The following is a 22,006-nucleotide window of genomic DNA, read 5'->3' as shown; positions in this document are numbered from 1 at the left end:
TATCAACTGACAGCACAAAATTCTGGTAAGGATAGAGTTACATATGTAGTTTAATAGAGAAAGTGTATATATTTATAGTAAAATTATATCTGCATTTGGGACCAAAAAGTATGTGGCAAAAGTATGCAGAACGGACCAAATCCAGCCTGCAGCTGGAAAAGGAGATTAGGAATGAAAACTCCATCGTTAAGATTCCAATAAAACCTTCTGCCAGCTTACTAGCTTGGGAGATGAACAAACAATATATGAGAAAGGAAATAAAGGGGATAAACTTTTGACTAGGAAACCGTTGTCTCTTTTGCTCTTCACATAACAAAACAGTCTGTAGAAATCACAGGTGCACAACTGCACGCACGCACACACAAATATATCATTGCTCTGACTGGGTTTTGGTAGCTTCTAAACCTTGTAACATGGCAAACACCACTAGAGGGCTCTCCAACTATTTAAAGGGACACTATCTTACTCTCTCACACTACAGAAATTTAAAGCAATGCAACCTGGTTTTATCAACCCCCACATTAGGAAAGCAGAGGTAAATAGTTATCCATTCCAAAGAAGTCGGAGATATTTTTTCAACCTGTTCTAGAAATCAGAATGGATTACCCAGCATTAGTAAAAAAAAATAAAAAAAAAAAATCCCACATTATTTAAATAGAGCGAACCACTCCGTGTTTCCATTAGCCTTAGATATTCTTGCACAATCCCAAATCTGATCAGCCACAGATGGTATGAAAAATAGCAAAGCTCTAGGCCTTGAAAGATTCCTGCTTAAATGTTTAATGCTATTCTAAGAACCTTCCCTCAGTACTCTCCTAGATAGATGTACTAGAGAGAAATACCAGTCGTAGGCTCTGACAATGAATAGTTCTAGACCTGATCATTATAGGATGCTTCTCATGCAAGCCATTCTCTGTATTAATAAGCTCAGGGGTAAGAACCCTTGTCAAGGAATTGGGCCCTGCTTCAGCAAAGCCTTTCAGCACATATTTCAAATTAAGCACAAATGTAAATACTCTCCTGTATCAGGACCTGCATGCACCTGATGTACTCCACACCCAACTCCTCCATCGCTGATAGAGGAAATTGATGGCTTTGGCCAGCTTCTCTAGCTTTCAATGCCAACTATGTTAAATCAGAAACATTAGGGGTCCATCTAACTGTGCCATTTGGACAAGAACTGAGTGAAAATTTCCGAATTTCATGGCCGCAAAATGTAGTAAAGTATTTAGGGGTGCAAATCTCAAATAATCTGGAACAGCTACAGAATTTAAATCCGACACACACACCCCTTTCCCTCACATACACACACATGTACCACACCCCATACATCATATTTAAGAAAACTCGGGAAAATAATACAAAATGTTGGCTGGGAAGCATCTCCCCAAATTTTATTGATATTGAGCTCAATGAAATACAGATTACACTAATGGATTTTATACGGAAAAAGGAACACCATTCGGGAAATGTCTTGATGTTATTTAGACACAAAGACAAGGAGGGTATGATGGTTGTACCAGACAGAGGGGTGTCACTGCGTACATCAATTTCACTGATCACAAAGAAACCCACCTATGCAGAGGAATGAACATCCCAGGTAGAATGTCCCAGACACATCTGGCCATGTGGTGAAGTAAAACCAATGGATGCTAAGATCTATATTGCTTCACCCGCGCCCAGATCAGCACAACTTTAACATTTTTCAATGAATCAATGAATCATCCAGTACATCTAGCTTTTTCCCACTTCCCAGGACACCATACAGGGAAATTCAGACTTTAAGCCAAACCCAAGATGAGGTCATTTTGAGATATAGGAGGACATGGGTCTGAAGAGATTCTCCCAGCTCTGTGAGAAGATGCTGTATCTCTGTGATGAATTAAACTTTGTTATAAAACGAGAGCTGAAGGTGTGTTTAATTTGTATTTGCAGGCCAGGCCCCCGCACAACTCAGGATTTAAAAAAAAAGCAGCTATGCTGGAAGCCACAACCTGGTACTTTCAGTTATGGGAACTGTAGGAGAAAGAAAATAATCTGTGAAAACACAGAGCACAATAACACAACCAATTCTCCATCTCAGGGAACGTCTATGAAAAATTGGCAAGACCCTAAAAGAGAGAGCCCTGGAGGAAAAGCAAGCAATAGGAGCGTCATGGCTTCCACTGGCTGCACAACACAAGGAAACTACTCCAAAATTACACGCTAGTGGTAACTCACAGCAGGGAGAGAGAAATGCCTCCACTGACCGTGAGCAGTCAGGGGCCTTTCTCACTTGGTAGGATGCCCAGTCATTCTGGGACATTGGTTTAAAATCAGGGAGCAGAATCAATGCATGCTACCCGCTGTCACTTCTTTGGGCAAATACAGTCGAGGACAGCTATCAAAATAACCTTCTGGAGACACCCAGAAAGCCAGGAGCAGGAAGAGAAAACACTTCCTACCTCACGATTTAGTATTCTCAGGGTTGGGAGAAGCAATGGCGAGGCTGACCCCTCAGACAGAACCAGACACCTTCCATCATGATAGTGCAAGCAGATTTGCTGGATCTCAAGAGCAAATCTCATGTCAGTGTCTTCAGCTGGAGGCTATGAAGTGAGCATCTCACGGGGAGGACAGGAGAGCGCTGCTGGGGAAGGAAGGTGCAAACGCTCCCTCTGGGGAGAAGAGGCAGTGAACACGTCAGCTAGAGAAAAAAGTCTCCCCTTGCTCTCAGCAGCTTTAACACACCGAAGGGTGCAATGAGAAACCGACAGCCCCGCCCACCCTGGCTCAGGGGCCACGCCGCACGGAGAACACCCTGTGGCAGCGGGTCTGTTGGGCAAAGCTTTGGAAAGCCCCGGAGAGGATAAGCTAGCCCATAAACAAACAGCAGCCTGAGGGCACCCTCTTGGCTGACGCACAGGGGCCATCCAGAGCTAACAGCGAGAGCTAACGAGCCACGGCTCTCAGCAGGGGTGACGCCCCATATCCTCTGGGCATCGGGCACAGATGGGCCTCTCACAGACGCTAATTGGTGGGTTACCTAGGAATTTTACAGCTTCCTGGGCAGGGTGACTTGAAGAATCAGGCCAACCTCAACCATTCAGCCACAACCAAAGGCCACCTAGCCAGCTGCCACGGCGGAGCCTTCCCCTGCCCTGGGGGCGCTCACTTTGCTGGCAATTGGACAGACGCCTTCAGTGCAGACATGCGCACAGAGCAGGCTCCTGGCGATGGAGCTTGGAAGTGGCCGGGGGGGAGGGGGACGCGCAGGGCGCCACCAGGATGCCAGCCTGTGAGCATCTGGTTTCCAAGAGAATACACATCCTGTGCCTGACTTAGCAGGAAGCACCGTGTCTTCTGATCAGCAGCCCCTGCATGCTGGTCCTGATCTGCATCCTCTGGACGGCCTTAGCTGCCCGATTAGCGGAGACAAGACGTCAGGGCTCTGACATGCTGCAGGGGTAGGGGGTCTGCACTGGGCTCCCCTGCTGAGAGCTCAGCTCCTGCTGGCAGATTACTGAAGCGCGGCACGTCAATCACCCTCCCGGCAGACAGCGCTGTGCATTACTGGCTAATGCCGCTGAGCTGACAGACTCACACCAAGCCCTGCCACCCCTTACTGCTCACCCCCTCCCCCGCGCAGGGGGAAGGGAATTCCTTGCCACCACAGGGCCCCTTTCATTTTTATTTATATTTTCCTCCTGCCCCTGAGGCCAATTGGCAGTGAATCCTGGTGTGTCTCCATCCATTCGGACACACTTTGCCGCTTTCTGCGTTGGCGCTGGTTGCATCTCCCAGCACTGCTACTCTCCTAGGTAATCTCTTCTCGGGCACATGTAATCTTCCCTTGCTGGCTGCGCCTCGCTCCCCACCTCTGAGCCATCCAGCTATTTGAGCCAGGGGCTTTTCCACCCCAGCCAGAGCTCCCCACCAAGCACAGGCAGGGACTGGCCCAGGCGACGCTGACTAAGAGGCAGCCAAGGAAACCTGCCTCCCACCTGGCCTCATTAGCCGTGGCAGAGACTTCCCATTACTCTTTTACTGTCCATTGTGCTCCAGAGTACGGCTCCAGGCCATGAATGAGGGAGACAGAGCATCCCAGGACATCAGCAGCACAACGCAGACCAAGCTGGGCAATGGAACTGAGCCACGAACACAGGTCCTAGCAGCACCGTGATGTTGGGAGGCTGCAGATCACAGCCCAGATCTGTCTCTAACTCCCCCTAACTCCCAGAAAACCATCTTTTCTTTCTCCCCAATCCTTATTCTAGAGCTCTGACATTCCCAGGGTTGGCTGGACAGCTGTGTCCCCTCAATTCTCCAGCCTTTTACACTGCTTCGCTGTGAGAGCAAGCACCCCTGGTCAGCCCACACTCAGCCTCCCGCGTGTAAGTCATGCCCAGCTGTGCTGTGTCACTGCTATAGCAGCCACTCATGCATTACAGTGCAGATTCGAGTGGGCACCCAAAACCCCACGTCCAGGAGATGAGGAACTGGATCGTACACAGATCTCAGCCATGCCTGCAGCTTACGAGATGAAGCTGGCATGAAGAAATGAAGCCATATGTCCCAGAAGCCTGAGGCAATTCCTCCCCGTTGTGACAGGAGGAGTCCTTGGGTGGAAAGAAATGGCCAATGTGAGCTGGAACTGGGCCTGAGGGAGGAAAGTGTTAGCTTCTGTCCGGTCCAAGGCGGCTCCCCATCAACACTGTCCCTGGGTACAAGTCATCACTGATGAGCAATCCTAGTGCAGGGAAGGTGGATTGGATCACGGCCACACCAGGCAGCACATGGTCCTTGGGCCAGCATCTCAGCCACTGCTTAAACGCCTGATCTCCCCAGGAAAGCCGCCACCACCACTGCTATGCACTTTGTGAACACGTGACGTTGCCGACAGACCCAAATTCAGGACAGTAAACTGGCAGCAAGAGTGACTGATGAGAATCATAGGACATGAGGGTTGGAAGGGACCTCAGGAGGTCATCCAGTCCAAACCTCTGCTCAAAGCAAGACCAACCCAACTAAATCATCCCAGCCAGGGCTTTGTCAAGCCAGGCCTTAAAACCTCTAAAGATGGAGATTCCACCACTTCCCTAGATAACTCATTCCAGTGCTTCACCACCCTCCTAGCGAAAAAGGTTTTCCTAAGATCCAACCTAGACCTGCCGCACATCAACTTCAGACCGTTGCTCCTTCTTCTGTCATCTGCCATCTCTGAGAACAGTCTAGCTCCATCCTCCCTGGACCCCCCCCCTTCAGATAATTAAAGGCTGCTATCAAATCCCCCCTCATTCTTCTCTTCTGCAGACTAAACAAGCCTAGTTCCCTCAGCCTCTCCTCATAAGTCTTGTGCTCCAGCCCCCTCATCATTTTTGTTGCCCTCCGCTGGACTCTCTCCAACTTGTCCACATCCTTTTTTGTAGATGATTTTTCGAGGGATTGAGGTGAGGCTGACCAGTCTGTAGTTCCCTGGATCCTCCTCCTTCCCTTTTTTGAAGATGGGCACTATATTTGCCTTTGTCCAATCATGAGGGACCTCCCCCAGTTGCCACGAGTTTTCAAAGACAATAGCCAATGGCTCTGAAATCACATCAGCTAACTCCCTCAGCACCCTCGTATGCATTGCATTCGGCCCCATGGACTTGTGTATGTCCAATTTCTAAATGGTCCTGAACCTGTTCCTTCAGCACTGAGGGTTTTCCCCTCCCCCCCAGTTCTGTGCTGCCCAGTGCACTAGTCTGGGAGTTGACCTTGTCTGTGAAGACAGAGGCAAAAAAGGCATTGAGTCCCTCAGCTTTCTCCACATCCTCTGTCACTAGATTGCCTCCCCCATTCTGTAAGGGGCCCACACTTTCCCTAATCTTCCTCTTGTTGGTAACAAACCTGTAGAAACCCTTCTTGTTCCCTTTCACTTCCCTTGCTAGCTGCAACTCCAATTGCGCTTTGGCCTTCCTGATTTCATTCCTGCATGTTCGAGCAATATTTTTACACTCCTCCCTAGTCATCTGACCAAGCTGCCACTTCTTGTAAGCTTTTTGTGTGTGTTTAAGCTCACCAAATACTTCTTTGTGAAGCCAAGCTGGGCGCCTATCATATTTGCTATTCTTTCTGCACATTGGGATGGTTTGTTCCTGCACTCTCCATAAGGTTTCTTTTAAAATGCAGCCAGCTCTCTTGGATGCCTTTCCCCCTCACATTAGCCTCCCAGGGGATCCTGCCCATCAGCTCCCTGAGGGAGCTGCTTTCCTGAAGTCCAGGGCCCATATCCTGCTGTTCTCCTTTCTTCGTTTTGTCAGGATCCTGAACTGAACTCTCTCATAGTCACTGCTGCCTAGGTTGCCTTGCGGCAAGATACCTGCCACTCCCTCCGGTGAGCAAAGGTGCCACGGCTAGCAAGAATGGCAGGACAGGCCCCATACGCTGTGTGTAGCACAGGTGCACTGACAAGGCTGCTACTAACTTTTGAGACCAATGGAACCCCAGAGCCAGGCTCTTAAAATGCCTATGCCTGCCCTACAGCGCCTTATCCACCAAGGCCCCATTCCAGCGCATGCCAACTCAATGCTCCCGGAGTACAAAGGGCCGGAGAGTTTTCCACACAGCCTCCCAGGTACTGGTGCTCTGCAGGGCTAGGATGCAGCAAAACCCATGGCAGCAAGAGTGGCTCCTTCCCGGGGGCCTTGTCTCCACAGGGGCACGCGTCCCTGCTAACATGGGTGCTAGACACCGACAGAGGCTGCAGAGCTCAGCTGCTATGCCAGCCTCGCAGAGCTGATCTCTCCCTGTCTTCTAATTGCAGGAGTCCTCCTTCGCCCCTGCAATGCTCAGCTTGCCCAGCTTCCCACCCAACAGACCCTCGACTGGACACGGTGCTGGAACAGAACGAGGGCCCCTCAGTCCTGAACCGTATAACAGACTCCAAGTCCACTCTTTCTCACATCCATCCAATGATTACATGCTTCTCCCTGTTTAGACATCTGCTGCCCACCTCCCATTTCCCTGGCTGGCCACGTTGCTCCGCTATCCCACAGCCAGGGTACATGGGGCTAGCAGGCAGAGCAGCAGGCAGGAATCCCAGCAATCCCAGCTATGTGGTTTTCTCTTCTCTGCCTGCAGCGGGTCAGGTTCCTGCTGGAATGAAGGTCCTGGGGCATGGGAGCTGGAGATTGCTCATCAGCCCTGCTGGCTAGGACTCTGGATGGACCTTGACCCTGTCAAGCATATACCACACCCTCCCACCCCGGTCTCAGTCCCTCAATCTTGTGCCCTCCCCAGCCCTGCTCATCCCTAATGCCAGATACAAGCAAGGATTAGTCAGGGACTTTGCCGTGATCAGCCACGCACCTGGCAGACGGGGCAGCCCTCAGGCTCCTGTGACCTGGTCACGGGTGTGCAGCTGCTGGACACAGCAGGAGAGGACAGTGCTCCCCTGTGGCCGTGCTGCATCCTGAACTGGGAGCTGGTGTTATGGAAAGCCTTCCCCATTCTCCCCGGGCCATCTGGGGACAGCCGGTCTGCTGGAAGCTCCAAGGCCAGGAGAGGGGCCCTGCTGTGAGCAGGGGGTTGGACTAGATACCTCCTGGGGTCCCTTCCAACCCTCATCTAGGATTCTCTGACTGGCGCCCCTCTTTGATTCACTTCCCAGTGCCTGGAAACCTCCTTATTCCACAGGCCCCAACCTAACCTCTGGCAACTAGAAACCTTCCCCAGGTGCTATGGGGACAAGGGCCCCGCCCCCCAGCCCAGGGGCTCCCCCCACCTCCAGCTGTGCTTGTAACTAGGGCCCCAAGCGCTCACACCGATGGCTGCCCCCGGCAGGCTGCGCTCTCCTCTCCCTCCCCCACCCAAGCAGGGCAGTGAGGCAGACGCAGCAGATGGCTCCAGTACCCCATTCCCCTTGCTCCTCCCAGCCACCCGGCTCTTCTTGCCTGCAGCCAGCATCCTGGGCTGCATTTCCTCTCCTGGGGCCATCGACCTGTGCTCCCATTGGGTGTGATGAGGTCCCCCCTGCCTCCACTCAGGAACCTGCCCCAGTAACGTCACAGCAAAACCTTGGCAGACTGCAGGGCTCTGGTTAAACACAAGGCGAAGATAATCCTGCTACACCAAGACTCAGTGTAAAACAGATGCTGGAAACCAACGCCTCCAACTCAATGGCCTTCACTCTGGGTTCCTGCTTTCTGGGATTTACCTCCTGCCTCGTCTGCAACCCTTGGATGCTCCAGGTGTGACCCTGCCCACTGCTAGAGCCAGCAAGCAGAGCTAGTGAAACCCCTCACACAACCGCACTGGCTCAAGTGTGGACGGCTCCCTGCCTCACTCCAACATGCCCTGCTCACACAGAGCTCCCAGCCGCATTCAGCATGGCAAGGATCATCTCCTGGCTGCTGCCAGAGCAGAGCAGAACAGAGCCTGTTTTCCTGGGCGACCCATGGGCCTGGACCCTGCTGAGGATCATACACTCCTTCCCGGCCTCCTTTGGCATGTTACTCAGGGTCCGGGTGGCTTTGCCCACAGCCCTATTCGGGGCAGTCATCCAGCCTCCCTCTCTGCACCCAGGCTTTGAAGACACAGTGCCCATGTTTCCCAAGAATCCCACTGGAACATTACTCATACTTGTATGAGCACAGCGCAGCACATCTCACCTGTGGGGAGGACCCTACGTGTTCATTTCAGACCAAGTGTCAGAGGGCTGGCCCCAGAGCCCTGATGTTTTATAAATGAAACCACCCATATTGAAGCTCAGCTTACACGTGTGGTCCTCGGGTCCTCTCTGGAGCTCTCTGACTCACTGGTCCCCTTCCTAAAGGCACCACATTACAAGTCCCCCGGACTTCGAGCCCAGGTGCTGTGCTCGGCTATGGGGCATGGTCTCCCCAGAATAGCTACCGGCTCCTCTGGAGCCCATGCACAATAGTACCTGTCCTCACGAGTCTTTGTATTTCAGACCCTCCAGCTGCACCATAATTTTCCATACTGCCTTTGCTCACTGACAGGAGTCTTTGTCATTCTTTAATGCACAGCTCATCACTGCCCTCCTTTTTTAAAGGGACACAGTCAACTTGACATCTAGCCAGCTGCAAGCAGCCTCAGGCGTGACGCTGGCCCATGGAGTCCTCCTGCTAGCTTCTGTGGTTTTTACAATCACATTTTCCTATATTTTAAAATGTCTCTCTCCACTGTTGCTGTGTGCAAGACCCACAAAGAGCAGGGGGAGCTGACTGATCATACAGGGGAATCTGGGAAAAGGGCTATGTGTAATGTGCTGCTAAAGGAACAAACTAAACAAACTGAGAAAACCTAGATCAAATCTTTGCTTTCCCTGACCTCTGTCAGTGATTACTATCTGGAGGCTCACTTGTAGCAACCGAAAGTAAAAGCATCTCAGGTAGAACTGTGGTCTGTAAGCTGCAGATATCCCCTTAACATCTCACTTCTTTTCCTGGGCTGTACTAGAGCATAGGTACATGGCCCTTTCTTGCTTTAATGTCACACCTCTGAACTGAGGTGCCCCGGTTACGGCAGGCTGCACAAAGAACAGCAGATTCCCCCAGAACTGGTGGTTAACACTGTGGTTAGATTCACCAACCAGTCACACACACAGCGCTCCTGATCCACCACACTGGTTATCGAGAAGCTGAAAAAAAGAAATCACACAGCCCCCCTCTTCTCCCCCTTTACTGCATTCAACTCTCTGGCTTCCAATCAGCACACAGGCCCAGTAAAGTGAGAAGTTACTTAAAACTCTGTTCACTTTACAAAATGTCCTTCTGATCTCCACGGGGCCAGCCACATGGCCAAATCAATACTAGTTTGGATCTTACCCAAAATACCATGCTGCCAGCCAACTTTTTAGTATCTAAAACTAAAGATTTATTGTAAAAGAAAAGAACCAGAAGAGTTGTTAGACACATACATGCGACTTCCGAGTCCCTATATTAGATTCTGAGCAGTGCTGGTGAGTTTGCTGGCTTGTAAAGTCCCTCTGGGACACAGCCAAAGCTTGGAAGGGTCTGTCAGTCCTTTGTTCAAAGCTCTGGTTTGCAGAGAAGTTACTCCAGAGGCAAGAAGCAGGACTAAGACAAAATGGAGAAGATGCAGCTGCCTTTTTATATCCTTTGCCACGTGGCTTGTACATCCTTTGTCCCAAACACAAGATCGCAGCACATGAGCGTAGAGAAATATTTGGACTCCCCTGTCCACAGGCATGTCCCTACATGTCCTGCTGACTCACAGGTGCAGTCCCTGTCCATTCTCAATGGGTCCATTGTACAGCTGATTGCCCTTGATGGGCCATCAAGCAGGCTGGGTAGTGCCAATGCTGGGGGTGTCACACAGATGCACAGCACACGTTTGAGATATCAGCATACCACACACATTTATAGCTCACAGTACAGAGATGATAAATACACATAAACCAGCTTATCCTATTTAGCAAACCATAACTTTGCCACTGATCCCTTACATGGCACATCTGCTATAAGATTCATTGCAATTTTGTAACATTGATATCGATAGTATTATATATGGTCGCCCATATCCCACACAGCATCACAGCCCCTTTCAAAGGGGATCACTGTTACTATTTACTATGGTCTCAGTCTCTGGCTGATCTACACTTCAAAACTTCGCTCTTGGATGGCCAAACCTGTGCTCCAGTCCATTTATATTGTTCAAGGAGTATTTAAATTTATTCTTTTATGGTTGAGTCCTTTAAAATCTGTGCCCAAGCTGCCTTAGTGTCGGAGTGTCCTATAGCAGATGCATCAAGGTAATTTTTTCTTTGTTACCACAAACAAAAGTTAAAACGATGCTTGATTTCAGCATCCAAATCTCAGCCGATAATTATATCCTAGGTTATTTACCTGCTTAACTGGGCTTAACTCTGGGGAAAAAACTTTGGTTCTTGAGGGCTGCAATGATCACCAAGCATGTGAGTTTACAAAAATGGAAGAGTGAGATTATGGCCAGACGAGAACAGTGGTATTTGGGACCTGTCCGAGTTAGCAGCCAAAGAAAGACTGGCTTACTGCTGTAGAGAGCAATTCTCTGAATTCTAAGACATTTGGCCACCCCATTTCTAGCCATGTTTGGATTAAAATGTTGAGACTGCTCAAAGAATGCCAGACCTCTGTTCCACTAACCATACTGCTTTCCTGCGCCAGAGCCCTCCTTCCCTTTTCACACGTGTCTCCTCCTCTTTTATTACTGTAACCCTCACCCTAGCTGTAAGTCCTTTATCTTTTGTACTTTTCATTATCTGTTTCTTTAGTTCATTGATTTTCACAATCAAAAACCATCTGTGACCAACCCCACTTAACTATGTAGATTTCACTGTCTGTTTTAGGTTGGTGTGTGTGCTCCTTTCAGAACACTTTTCACGTGCGTATGTATGTGTCTGATTGCTTGGACCATTTACTAACTCTTTTCTCGTTCTTTGTGAGAAGTCATTTAGAAGGAAGGATAAAAGTCTCAGACAAGTACAGATATCTGTCCATGAACACATACCACTGCAGGATCTAAGAAGTTGTAACAGTCAATGCTGCACTAACTTACTAACTTGTAAGTTGTGGCTGGGTCAGGGTGTCAATTGTCAATGGAAACCTTCTTGAAGGAAGTCAGTCCTCCAACACTTTTGGCTCACTGAAGATGGAAACGTCAATGGAAAAGACCAAAGGCACTAAATTCTTCTTCTTTGCCCACACAAGCAGGCATCCTGGTCTTTTAGAGCATAAGAAGATGGCAGAGTCCTGCACTACACAAGGCATTTTTTGCTAGAGAGAGCGGCAGACCATCACCACAGGGTATTTACGCAAGACTGACCTGTGGGGTACAGAGGACTCCCCTGTTGTGCAACATTCTGGAAGGGGCTGTGTTTATCTGTCAGGTTTCCACAAGAAACTTCACTGTCTTGGTCCACAACAGATGGACTTCGGGACACTGAAATAATCGGAAGGAAGGAAGGAAGACAGACTTGAGGACTCATTGCAGGATTAATGCAGACAAATCAGAGGGATGGGCGACATCCAAGGCTAAGATTCTGTCACGGGTATTTTTTAGTAAAAGTCAGGGACAGGTGAGGGACAAAACAAAAATTCACAGAAGCCACAACCTGTCCCCAACTTTTACTAAAAATACCCGGGGGGGGAGGGGGGAGGGAGGGGGAACAGAGCTATCAGGGCTTGCAGCTGCTCCAGCCCCGGGGGGTTGACTCACCTCTGACCACTGCTCTGATGGGCAGGCTGGGGCTGGCAACGGGTCAGCAGTTCAGCGGCAGCTGCTCCAGCCCTATCCCAGAAGTCTCAGGGGTCCCAGAAAATCAGGGAATCTGTGACCTCTGGGCCCCAGTCGTATCCGCAGCGATATCTATTAGCTCTTTAAAAGCACAGCCCCAGCCCCTCTGTCGCTCTTCCAGGGGAGGTGGGCTCTTGTCTGCCTTCTCTTTGCTGATCAGCAGACAGGGGAAGTTTTAAATCTGTCCCCAGTGGGAGTGAATTCCAGTCTTGAATTGTTCTGGCCAGGCACTGCTGGCAACAGACAAAAAACCGGGGTACGAGGTTTAAGCTTTGCTTAGAACCGAACACGCCTGTGGAGTGCAAGGTGCCAACTCTGTTTTAACGAGAAGGGTTCTTGCCATGGGGCAGAGCTCCAGGGCAGTAAGAAGAGCCTGCTTGCTGTCTGTTGACAGAACACGTTCTCGGTAAAAACCACACACACTGAGATGGAAGGAATCGGCACATCCAGGGGAGATCGGGGGGAGGCCTCCTTCCCAGGTGTCTTCCCGGCCTGGGCATCTTGGCGCAGGCTGACAACAAGAGGGGTGGTTACGGCCAGCTGTGATTTTCCAGCATCAACATCTGTGAAGTGGTAAATGGCCTGAACTGCTCCAGCCCAACTCTGAGCACCACGTCCTACACAGGCCACTTGAAGAGATCCAGCCCTCTCTCTAACTAACCTGGCCTCAGTATTTACTACTTCATCAGTCTGTGTCAACTGCAAACATTTTATATTTTCTTTAAGATCCTTGAACTCCTCCAACCCAACTCTGAGCACCACGCACCACACAGGCCACTGGTGCAGGAGGCACCGAGCTTTTAGCTGGATGTGTCAGAATTAAACCAAAACATGCTTCCCCCACTGCCACACCCACACCCACACCCACCGCACTTTCAGATTCCAAGTAAGGCAGCAGAGCCACCATAAGGAAAGCTTCTCTCATGGCCATTCTAACTCAGCCAAAACTGAACATGAGACCTTTGCCCAATTCCCCTGGCCGAAGACGTTCGGGTAACCCAGGAGATGTCTGAACCTGTCCCTTGTCACTACCAACCTTGGGAGAATTGGAACTGCCTCAAAGTCCCAGTCGGGTCCCTAGAGACCCCACTGCTGTGTGTTCAGTGTGGATACAGTAGCTAGCACATTGCCTGTCACAGCTCAGGCATATTTCCACATCCATAGGCACAACTGCAAGCCCATGCCTTTTCTGTAGCTGAAACACTTATCCAGCAGTGCAGAAGCAACCAGCCTTCTCCTGTAAACCGCTCATTTCCCTTTTCTCCCTTGTAATAGGAAATTAGTCAAACGGCACTCAGCATTGCACATACCCAATACCCCGTATACAGCTTCAATAAGCTCACTCTCAGGTGCCCAACTTCTGCCCACATCTCTGTGTGTGCAGTACATACCCTTGTATACCATGAAGCTATGTTAATACACAGGCAGCACTCCATTCCTGTAATAGACCCCTGACTTATGACTGAGTTATCGAAGGCCTCAAATCATGGTTTAAAGACTTCAAGGCACAGAGAAATCCACCAGCAAGTGACCCATGCCCCATGCTGCAGAGGAAGGCGAAAAACCCCCAGGGCCTCTGCCAATCTGACTCGGCGGGAAATTCCTTACTGACCCCAAATCTGGTGATCAGTTAAACCCTGAGCATGTGGGCAAGACTCACTTGCCAGACACCCAAGAAAGAATTCTCTGTAGTAACTCAGAACCCACCCATCAAACATTCCTTCACAGGCCATTGAGCATATTTACCGCTAGTAGTCAAAGGTCAGTCAATAGCCAAACTAGGCTGTCCCATCAGACCATCTCCTCCATAAACTTACCAAGCTCAGTCTTGAAGCCAGCTAGGTTTCTTGCCCCCTACTGCTCCCCTTGAGAAGCTGTTCCAGAACTTCACTCCTCTGATGGTTAGAAACCTTCATCTAATTTCAAGTCTAAACTTCATGATGGCCAGTTTATATCCATTAGTTCTTGTGTCCACATTGGCGCTGAACTTAAATAACTCCTCTCCCTCCCTGATATTTATCCCTCTGATGTGTTTATAGAGAGCAATCATCTCTCCCCTCAGCCTTCTTTTGAGAAGGTTAAACAAGCTAAGCTCTTTGAGTCTCCTCTCATGAGGCATGTTTTCCTTTCCGCGGATCATCTTAGTAGCCCTTCTCTGCACCTGTTCCAGTTTGAATTCATCTTTCTAAAACATGGCAGTGTCATGACTGTAAGAGTCAATAACGCTCAACACCTTACTGCCACTGGCCAGCACGGTTAAAATTGATCCTCAGTGGTGAAGAAACCCCCATGTGCAATAAACTAGACAGGCAGATAGACAGGGATAACAGTAGGTACCCGGAACAGATCCACTGTTATTTTAGTGTCACCACTCCTCCCTGATAACGCAGTGGTGCAATAGCAGAACAACTCTGGAAATGTAAGAGGCTCAGCCATTGATGTTTGTTCCATGGGTATCCTTCTGCACAACACATGCCCTGCTTCATCCAAAAAGTTGCACATGCATCAGTCTGTGCTTCAAGAACCAAGGTAGACACAAGCTCTCCTTCCCTATCAGCCTTTAGCTCTGAGACAGTTGCAGCCACGTAAACCCCACCAAAACCAAGTCAAGACACTGGCACGTGGTAGGCTGTGGGTGCTTCAATACCAGCTACGAACCCACCAAGTAGCTACCGGCAGCAGGGTAAGAAAAAAAAACTATTTTCTGGAAGCCTTCAAACATCCAAGACAACACGGAGAAGGGCACGAAATCCAGAGTGACAACATGGGGAGTCAGAAAGAATGTCAAAAAAGCAGGGTTAAGAGAAACACCATTGATGCTTAGCCAAGAACAGAGGGTCCATCAGGCAGCCATGCCCTCTAGCACTCCGGCTTGGCTTTTAACCACACAGTGCACACATAAACATGACCCCCTTGCAACACTTACCCTGATTCTCCGCATTGCCGTCACAATCTCCACCCTGCTGTTTGGACGAGGCACATCTAGGCTTCCAATGTACTGGAAAAAAAGGGGGGAAAGGATTAGTTCATCTCCCATGTCAGTAAAAGAGCACAGAGGTGAGGGGACTTTTCCACCAATCAGATGGCATCTTCGCAGCTAATCCATCCCCCAGCCAATGCAGGACCATTTCTTTGTCTACATTTCAGCACTCTCTTCGGTCTATTTTAAGTGTCCTAGACACTGGCATGTCTTTCACTGGGAGACTGGTCCACAGTTTAATCCATCTATCAGGACATTTTTCATGAAATTCATCCTAAATTTTCCACGTCTTAATCTCACCCCATTATTTCTAGGCTGTTATCCTAAAAAAAACCATCTATTGGCCTGGTGTCTTCATTCCTCACTTATCTGCAGTTTATACCTTCTCCCTGCCATGCCAGGCATTTAGTCAAGCCACACATACGTTACCTTCCTAAGTCACAGATTTTAAGGCTAGAAGGGACCACTATGACAAATGAGCTTGCCCTCCTGCGTAACACAAGATAGACAATCCACCCAATGATTCCCTGCACCAAACCCATAAGTTCTGGCTGAGCCAGGGCAGATCTTTTGGAAAGACATCTAACCCTGACTTAAAGATTCCCAGTGTGGAGAGTCCCCATGTCCCTAGCTATGTTGCTCCAATGGTTAATTACCCTCGCTGTCACCCCTCCTGCCCTCCCCCCCCCCAAAAAAGAAAAGAAAGTGGTGTCTTATTTTGATTCTAAATGTGCCAAGCGTCAGCTTCCAGTCACAGTTATGCTTTTGCATGCTAGATGCAAGAGCCCTTTGCTCTCAGAAATATCCTCCTCACATAGGTACTTAGAGTAAATGATCAAGCCACCCCTTAAAACCTCCTTTGGATAAACCAGATTGAACTTCTTTAGTCTCTCACTTATTATAAGGCAGGTCTTCCAGACCTCAGATCATTCTTGTAGTTCTTTACTGAGCTCTTTCTAATTTTTCAACACTGTTTTTGAAGTGTGGGCACCAGACTTGGACTCAGTATCTGGTAACGGTATCATCTGTGCTTATACAGCTCAATATTCATCCACGCAGACAGCTAAGCATTGAGTAAGCCCTGTTAACCACAGCATACCACTGGGAGCTCATGTTCAGCTGCTTTCCATCACGACCTCTAGGTCTTTCAGAGTCCCCACTTTCCATGATGCAGTTCTCTCTCCGTAAGTAACCCATTTCTTTTTTGTTTTGTTCCTAGTTATTGTTCCTTGCAGATGGCAGTATTAAAACACATTACTTGATTGCATCCAGCTTATAAAGAGATCCAGCCCTCTCTCTAACTGACCTGGCCTCAGTATTTACTAACTTCATCAGTCTGTGTCACCTGCAAACTTTACCTGCAAACATTTTATATTTCTTTAAGATCATTGATCAAGACAGTGAATAGCATTATGTCAAGAACAGATCACTCCATCACTGCACTGGCTGAGGATTCCCCAGGTACAATTATGGCTTGATGTGATCTATCAGACTGCAGGGTTTTAATCGCTTTACTGTGTGCTAGTATAATGCTCATTTTTAGTCTTCTATTGCTCTTCTATGAACTCCTGTTTGCTGAGGAAAACTGAGGATGATATTCCAGGAATGGTCACACCAGAGGTGTATAAAGAATGAGCAGAAACTGTGCCCTCAGTAGCATGATCCCTATGAAAAGATTCCAGGATTGTCACGCGGAAGCCTAGACCATCAGTTGAGTCAGACCTGCATGTAGCTGAGAGCTCTGTGTGTTCAGAATCGCACCAGGTTCAATCCCCACCAGCCCTGGTGAGAACCAGATGGAACGTTGGAGTCCAAAGGTGCTATAGCAGCTGCAATGTGATCTTTGATCAGACAAGGAAGGAATTAGGGCTCCATGTGGTACCAAAGAGGTGTTTGCGCTTCCAGCCAGAGGCCAGCTCTGTGCACAGGCTTTGGTGAGCACGTGTAATAGCAGTATTGCTCACTGCAGCACAGAGCATGGAAACAAAAGCCTGCATTCTCATGTTCTTTACACACAGGATGTTACGAATTACACCCATGCAACAGAGCGAGCTTCCTGCTCCTAATGTAGCTATATCCAGTCCAAACACACAGCAGCTTCTTCACTGCCCCTGCGCAATGTAATCTTATTTACAGTTAAAGCTGGACAGAAAATTGGGAATTTTCCTAAGAAAAATTTAACAGGAAAAATTTCCTTTTAAAAAAAATTCCAGTTTCTCAAATGGAAAATTTTAAGAAATTAAAATCTCTTCTCCTAAAATGTTTTCATTAAAAAAAAAAAAAAAAAAAAAATTCTCCTGATTCTTTTAAAAATTTCAGAAAAAAATTTCAACTAACAGAAAATTCCGTGAAAAAAAAGTTAATTTTCTGTGAAACCCTATAAGCCCACAGAAAAAAGCTTTTCATGGGAAATTTTCCAACCATCTCTCCTTATAACTTGCTCTCCATAATCAACCAAGGAATTGCTGCTTTCCAGATATCCCTCTCCCATGGAGTTTTAGGTTGTATCCTCCAGTATTAACTAACTTGCATTTCCTGCCCACAGTCCAAGACTAATCTTATTCTCCATCCAGGTCTCTAGGCCCCCTGGTCCTATGTATCTGTCCGCAGTGTTTGCAAGCCCTCCCCTTTTGAGAAGATCTACAGATTTTGTTACCATGCTGTTTGCTCCTTTTACTCACTCCTGAAGATTTTAAGTAAAAGACATGGCACACATCCCTGTGGATATGTTTGCAAAACTCAATATATGCCTCTTCAGCATCACCCTTTGAGTATGGGCTCATATAAAGTTTCCAGTCCTCACAATAGCATCCAATATTTAGAACAGGATTTAATGAGACAATAAAATGCTTTAACACCCCCTAACTCTATTGCATCTACAGCTTTCCCAGTCACCTCCACATTTTGAGCACAGGCAACAAATAAAGCCACCGGTGGTGCTCAGACAGTTATTTTTTAGTAGATCCAATGTCCTACGTAGCTGGCGCCTCCGGCCCTTTCTTTGGACACCAGGCCAAGCTGCTGGACTTTGACTGCGCACACGCTTCACCACCAAAACACAGAAGAATGGGCATTTGCATGGCATGGGAAAACGGTCAGCATGTCAGCAGAATGGAGCACTGCATTCTGGGGCTGTGGCCTCCAGCGGTCAGGGCTCCGTGTCCCAGGACAGGACGGCCACACAGAACAAACACCTGACAAGAGAGGCCACTAAGTTGCCAGTGCAGCTGTCCTGTCTGCTATAGGCAGAGAGGTGCCCTCCATCTGAGGGTGTGGCACTGCTGCTCCCCTGACCCAGGCCCCCAACACTGCTCCGGGCCAGATCCACAGCGACTGCCCCAGCAAGCTCTCTGCACCCTTGCTAAATCAGACCAACCCCACTCAGCCAGTCCCGTGCCATAGCATCACTCTCCAGCCCCTTCCAAGCCTTGCTCTCCCTCAGTCAGCCCTTCGGCCATGCCACAGACACCTCTTCCCTCTCCACAGGGGGCCACTGTGTTAAGGTGGCACCCCCTGGATGCTTTGACCTCTGGCTCCAGGATGGCTGGTGCAGTCTTATGAGAGGAGACTCAAAGAGCTTAGCTTGTTTAACCTTCTCAAAAGAAGGCTGAGGGGAGAGATGATTGCTCTCTATAAACACATCAGAGGGATAAATACCAGGGAGGGAGAGGAGTTATTTAAGTTCAGCGCCAATGTGAACACAAGAACTAATGGATATAAACTGGCCATCATGAAGTTTAGACTTGAAATTAGATGAAGGTTTCTAACCATCAGAGGAGTGAAGTTCTGGAACAGCTTCTCAAGGGGAGCAGTAGGGGGCAAGAAACCTAGCTGGCTTCAAGACTGAGCTTGGTAAGTTTATGGAGGAGATGGTCTGATGGGACAGCCTAGTTTGGCTATTGACTGACCTTTGACTACTAGCGGTAAATATGCCCAATGGCCTGTGAAGGGATGTTTGATGGGTGGGTTCTGAGTTACTACAGAGAATTTTCTTGGGTGTCTGGCAAGTGAGTCTTGCCCACATGCTCAGGGTTTAACTGATCACCAGATTTGGGGTCAGTAAGGAATTTCCCGCCGAGTCAGATTGGCAGAGGCCCCGGGGGTTTTCGCCTTCCTCTGCAGCATGGGTCACTTGCTGGTGGATTTCTCTGTACCTTGAAGTCTTTAAACCATGATTTGAGGCCTTTGATAACTCAGTCATAGGTCAAGGGTCTATTACAGGAGTGGGTGGGTGAGGGTCTGTGGCCTGCGCTGTGCAGGAGGTCAGACTAGATGATCACAATGGTCCCTTCTGACCTTAGAGTCTAGGAGTTTCCCAGTCAAGCCACCTGGCAGTCTCTTACCATGCTGCTGTGTGGATCTAGCCGACTCCAGAATTCCCTACAGGGCTTGGTCACAGCGAGGAAGCCTCTCCCGGCAGCAGTCCTGCCGAATTAGAGGGCACAGGCCTTTGCCACAGGCAGCTAGATTCCATCCCAACCCTGGGGGCTCCACCCCCTTTCCTCATCCCACTAATGGGCTGGAGCTAGCCAGCCTCTGGCACTGGAGCACAAACAGGCGCCTCCTGCCCCATTTCCCTGGGAGGATTTAGCCTTTGCTTTAGGGATTGAGACAGATCAGAGGACTTTACCATCTCCACAAGAATCTGCCTTAGACTTTCCCAGCCTGGGTAACCCTTTCAAGGCCAGAGCCCCTGCCCCTTTAGCTAAGCAGTGGTGCTGTCCACGCCTTGCATCAAGTTAAGTTGCACATCTTTCCATGAATTGTGTAGCTTGCACCCTGGACACAGCTTGGTAGGTTTCTCCCAGGGAGCTCTGATGGGGGTACATCATTTTCAGGAAGCACCCTGCAGCCCTGCACTGCTTTGGTGGGTTCCCCTGCCCCAATCTGTTGTAAAGATCCAGGCAGATTTCTTTTGAAAAAATTATACAACAGAGGCATTGGTTTGTAGCCTGCACAGCCCTACTTCGCTGGTTCCTGGGCAGCTGGCAGCCTGAAATGGCTGGTGGGTTAGAATCGATGGGGTGCACGGTGCATCCACAAGCAACACCCCTTCCCCTCTCTCCTCCCTCCACACACATTCACACCTCTGAGAAGGAGCTTACAATTTATTGCTATAGCAACTTTCATCCTGGAGGATCCTAAAATACTACATAAACCATCAGAACACCTTGAGTCAGCAGTGAATTGCAGCCATCTTTGGGGGTGCAACTTGTCAGCTGGCATGCGTGCTGTCTGTATGTGTTCTGTGTGTGTGCCGTCCCAGCTCCGCACAGATAGCTGGCTCAGCAGAGCTTGACAGAACTGACCAGAAAGACCACAGACTTGTGTCAGTGGTGAAGGCACTTGGCCAGGTTTGTCGCAGACAAAGCACAGTACTAAGGCCCGACAGACTCTCCAGGTACACTAATAATCTGTGCCCACCACAATGGACTCCGCTCAGGCAGCCCCGGGAGTCTCTGCTGCCCCCTTGGCTGAGCAGAAGTGCCCCTCCTATGATTTCTCTTTTATACATTGACACAAACAAGTTACGTATTACTCTCCTGCCTTGTTGCCAGCGTGTTACTGACCCTATACCTTGTACCTGCTGGTTCGAACCATAAACATCTTCATCCATCATTCTGTCCTCCTGTCTGCGTCCTTCCTCGGGTCAGTGGGGTCCTGCACTGCACCACCCCATGGATTGTGTTTATGCCCTAGCTCTGTGCTGGGGTATACCAGTTCCAGCCTTCTGGTATGTCTGGATATGAACACCCAGTGCCTAGCACCTTTTAGGAGTGTCTGTGTTTAGCAATGCCAGCCCTGCTTTTGCCAAGTTCACATAAACAGCAGGCATTTGCTTTAGGACAGGACATAGCTTTGGTTCAGAGTCTGGCTTTTACTGATGTTGGTTCAGGCCTCAGACCCTGCACCAAGCCCCGTGCTCCAGGCTCTCGCTCTACTACACAGCATACCAGCTGCAGGGTGTCCAGGAACTTGGCCTGGGGGTCCTTTATGTCCTCCATCAGTAGATCAAAGTCCCTCACATTCACCATGGTCATTGGGGGAAAAAGGAAAGGAGGGATATGTGCCCTGTCCAGGGAGGAAGACACTGCTGTGTGGATTGGTGGCTCCATTGGTTCTGGTGATGGTGACAGTGCAGCATCTCGGGGTTCCTCAAAAACCAGGGAGGAGTCATATAGACCAGTGAAGGGCGGTGATGAGGTGGTGGCAGTGCCCCATGGTCACCATATGGGTCCCAAGGGTGCTAGCAGGTCCAAGCATATGGATCCACTGGACCACGATGGTACCGGAACCATGCATCGGTGGGAGGCCCATACGCTGGATGCATAGGGCAGGTGTTGCTGTTCCGGACTGTCAGAGCGTGCTGGTAAAAAGGTGGGCTCCTTTTCGGAAGATGGAGTCGAAAGCTTGGTCCGGAAATGGCGGTGCCATGGAAATGGCTGGAGCCAGGGCGGGGAAGCTCTGTGCAAAGAGGAGCGGTTCATCGGCTGATGATGGAGGGTGTACGGTTTCTGGTGATCCAGGACCCAGTGGGGAGCCGACATACAGCAGAAGCAACTCAGCCTTAGGTGTCAGTGGAGATGGGCGGGGTCAGGTGTGAGCGGCACCAGACATGGTGGTGTGGATGGTATCGAAGGTGGTGGCAGCAGTTCTGAAAGGGAAGCGGAGGATGACGCAGGTTGATCTCGTCAGTGTTTAGACTTGTGCTCCCTCTGTGACTTCTCTGGAGGAGGGGCAGCTGAG

The 22,006-nt window shown here is 49.4% G+C and overlaps 1 protein-coding gene across 3 annotated transcripts in view; it reads right to left on the bottom strand.

Moving 5' to 3' along the window:
* NOS1AP (nitric oxide synthase 1 adaptor protein) overlaps positions 1–22,006 on the bottom strand; it is an 80,001-nt gene that overhangs the window by 29,569 nt on the left and 28,426 nt on the right. For all 3 annotated transcript variants that reach the window (XM_067532576.1, XM_067532577.1, XM_067532578.1), the window contains exon 2: positions 15,206–15,277. In XM_067532576.1, coding sequence (XP_067388677.1) covers positions 15,206–15,277 — 72 coding nt within the window. The remainder of the gene's footprint in view (positions 1–15,205; positions 15,278–22,006) is intronic.

Source organism: Emydura macquarii, unplaced genomic scaffold (genome assembly GCF_026122565.2).
Source record: "Emydura macquarii macquarii isolate MOO-44397 ecotype Brisbane River unplaced genomic scaffold, CSIRO-AGI_Emac_v2 contig_3287, whole genome shotgun sequence".
NCBI lineage: Eukaryota > Metazoa > Chordata > Testudines > Chelidae > Emydura > Emydura macquarii.
The sequence above is the reverse complement of the archived record's forward strand: the minus strand, read 5'-3'. Positions and strand labels throughout refer to the sequence as shown.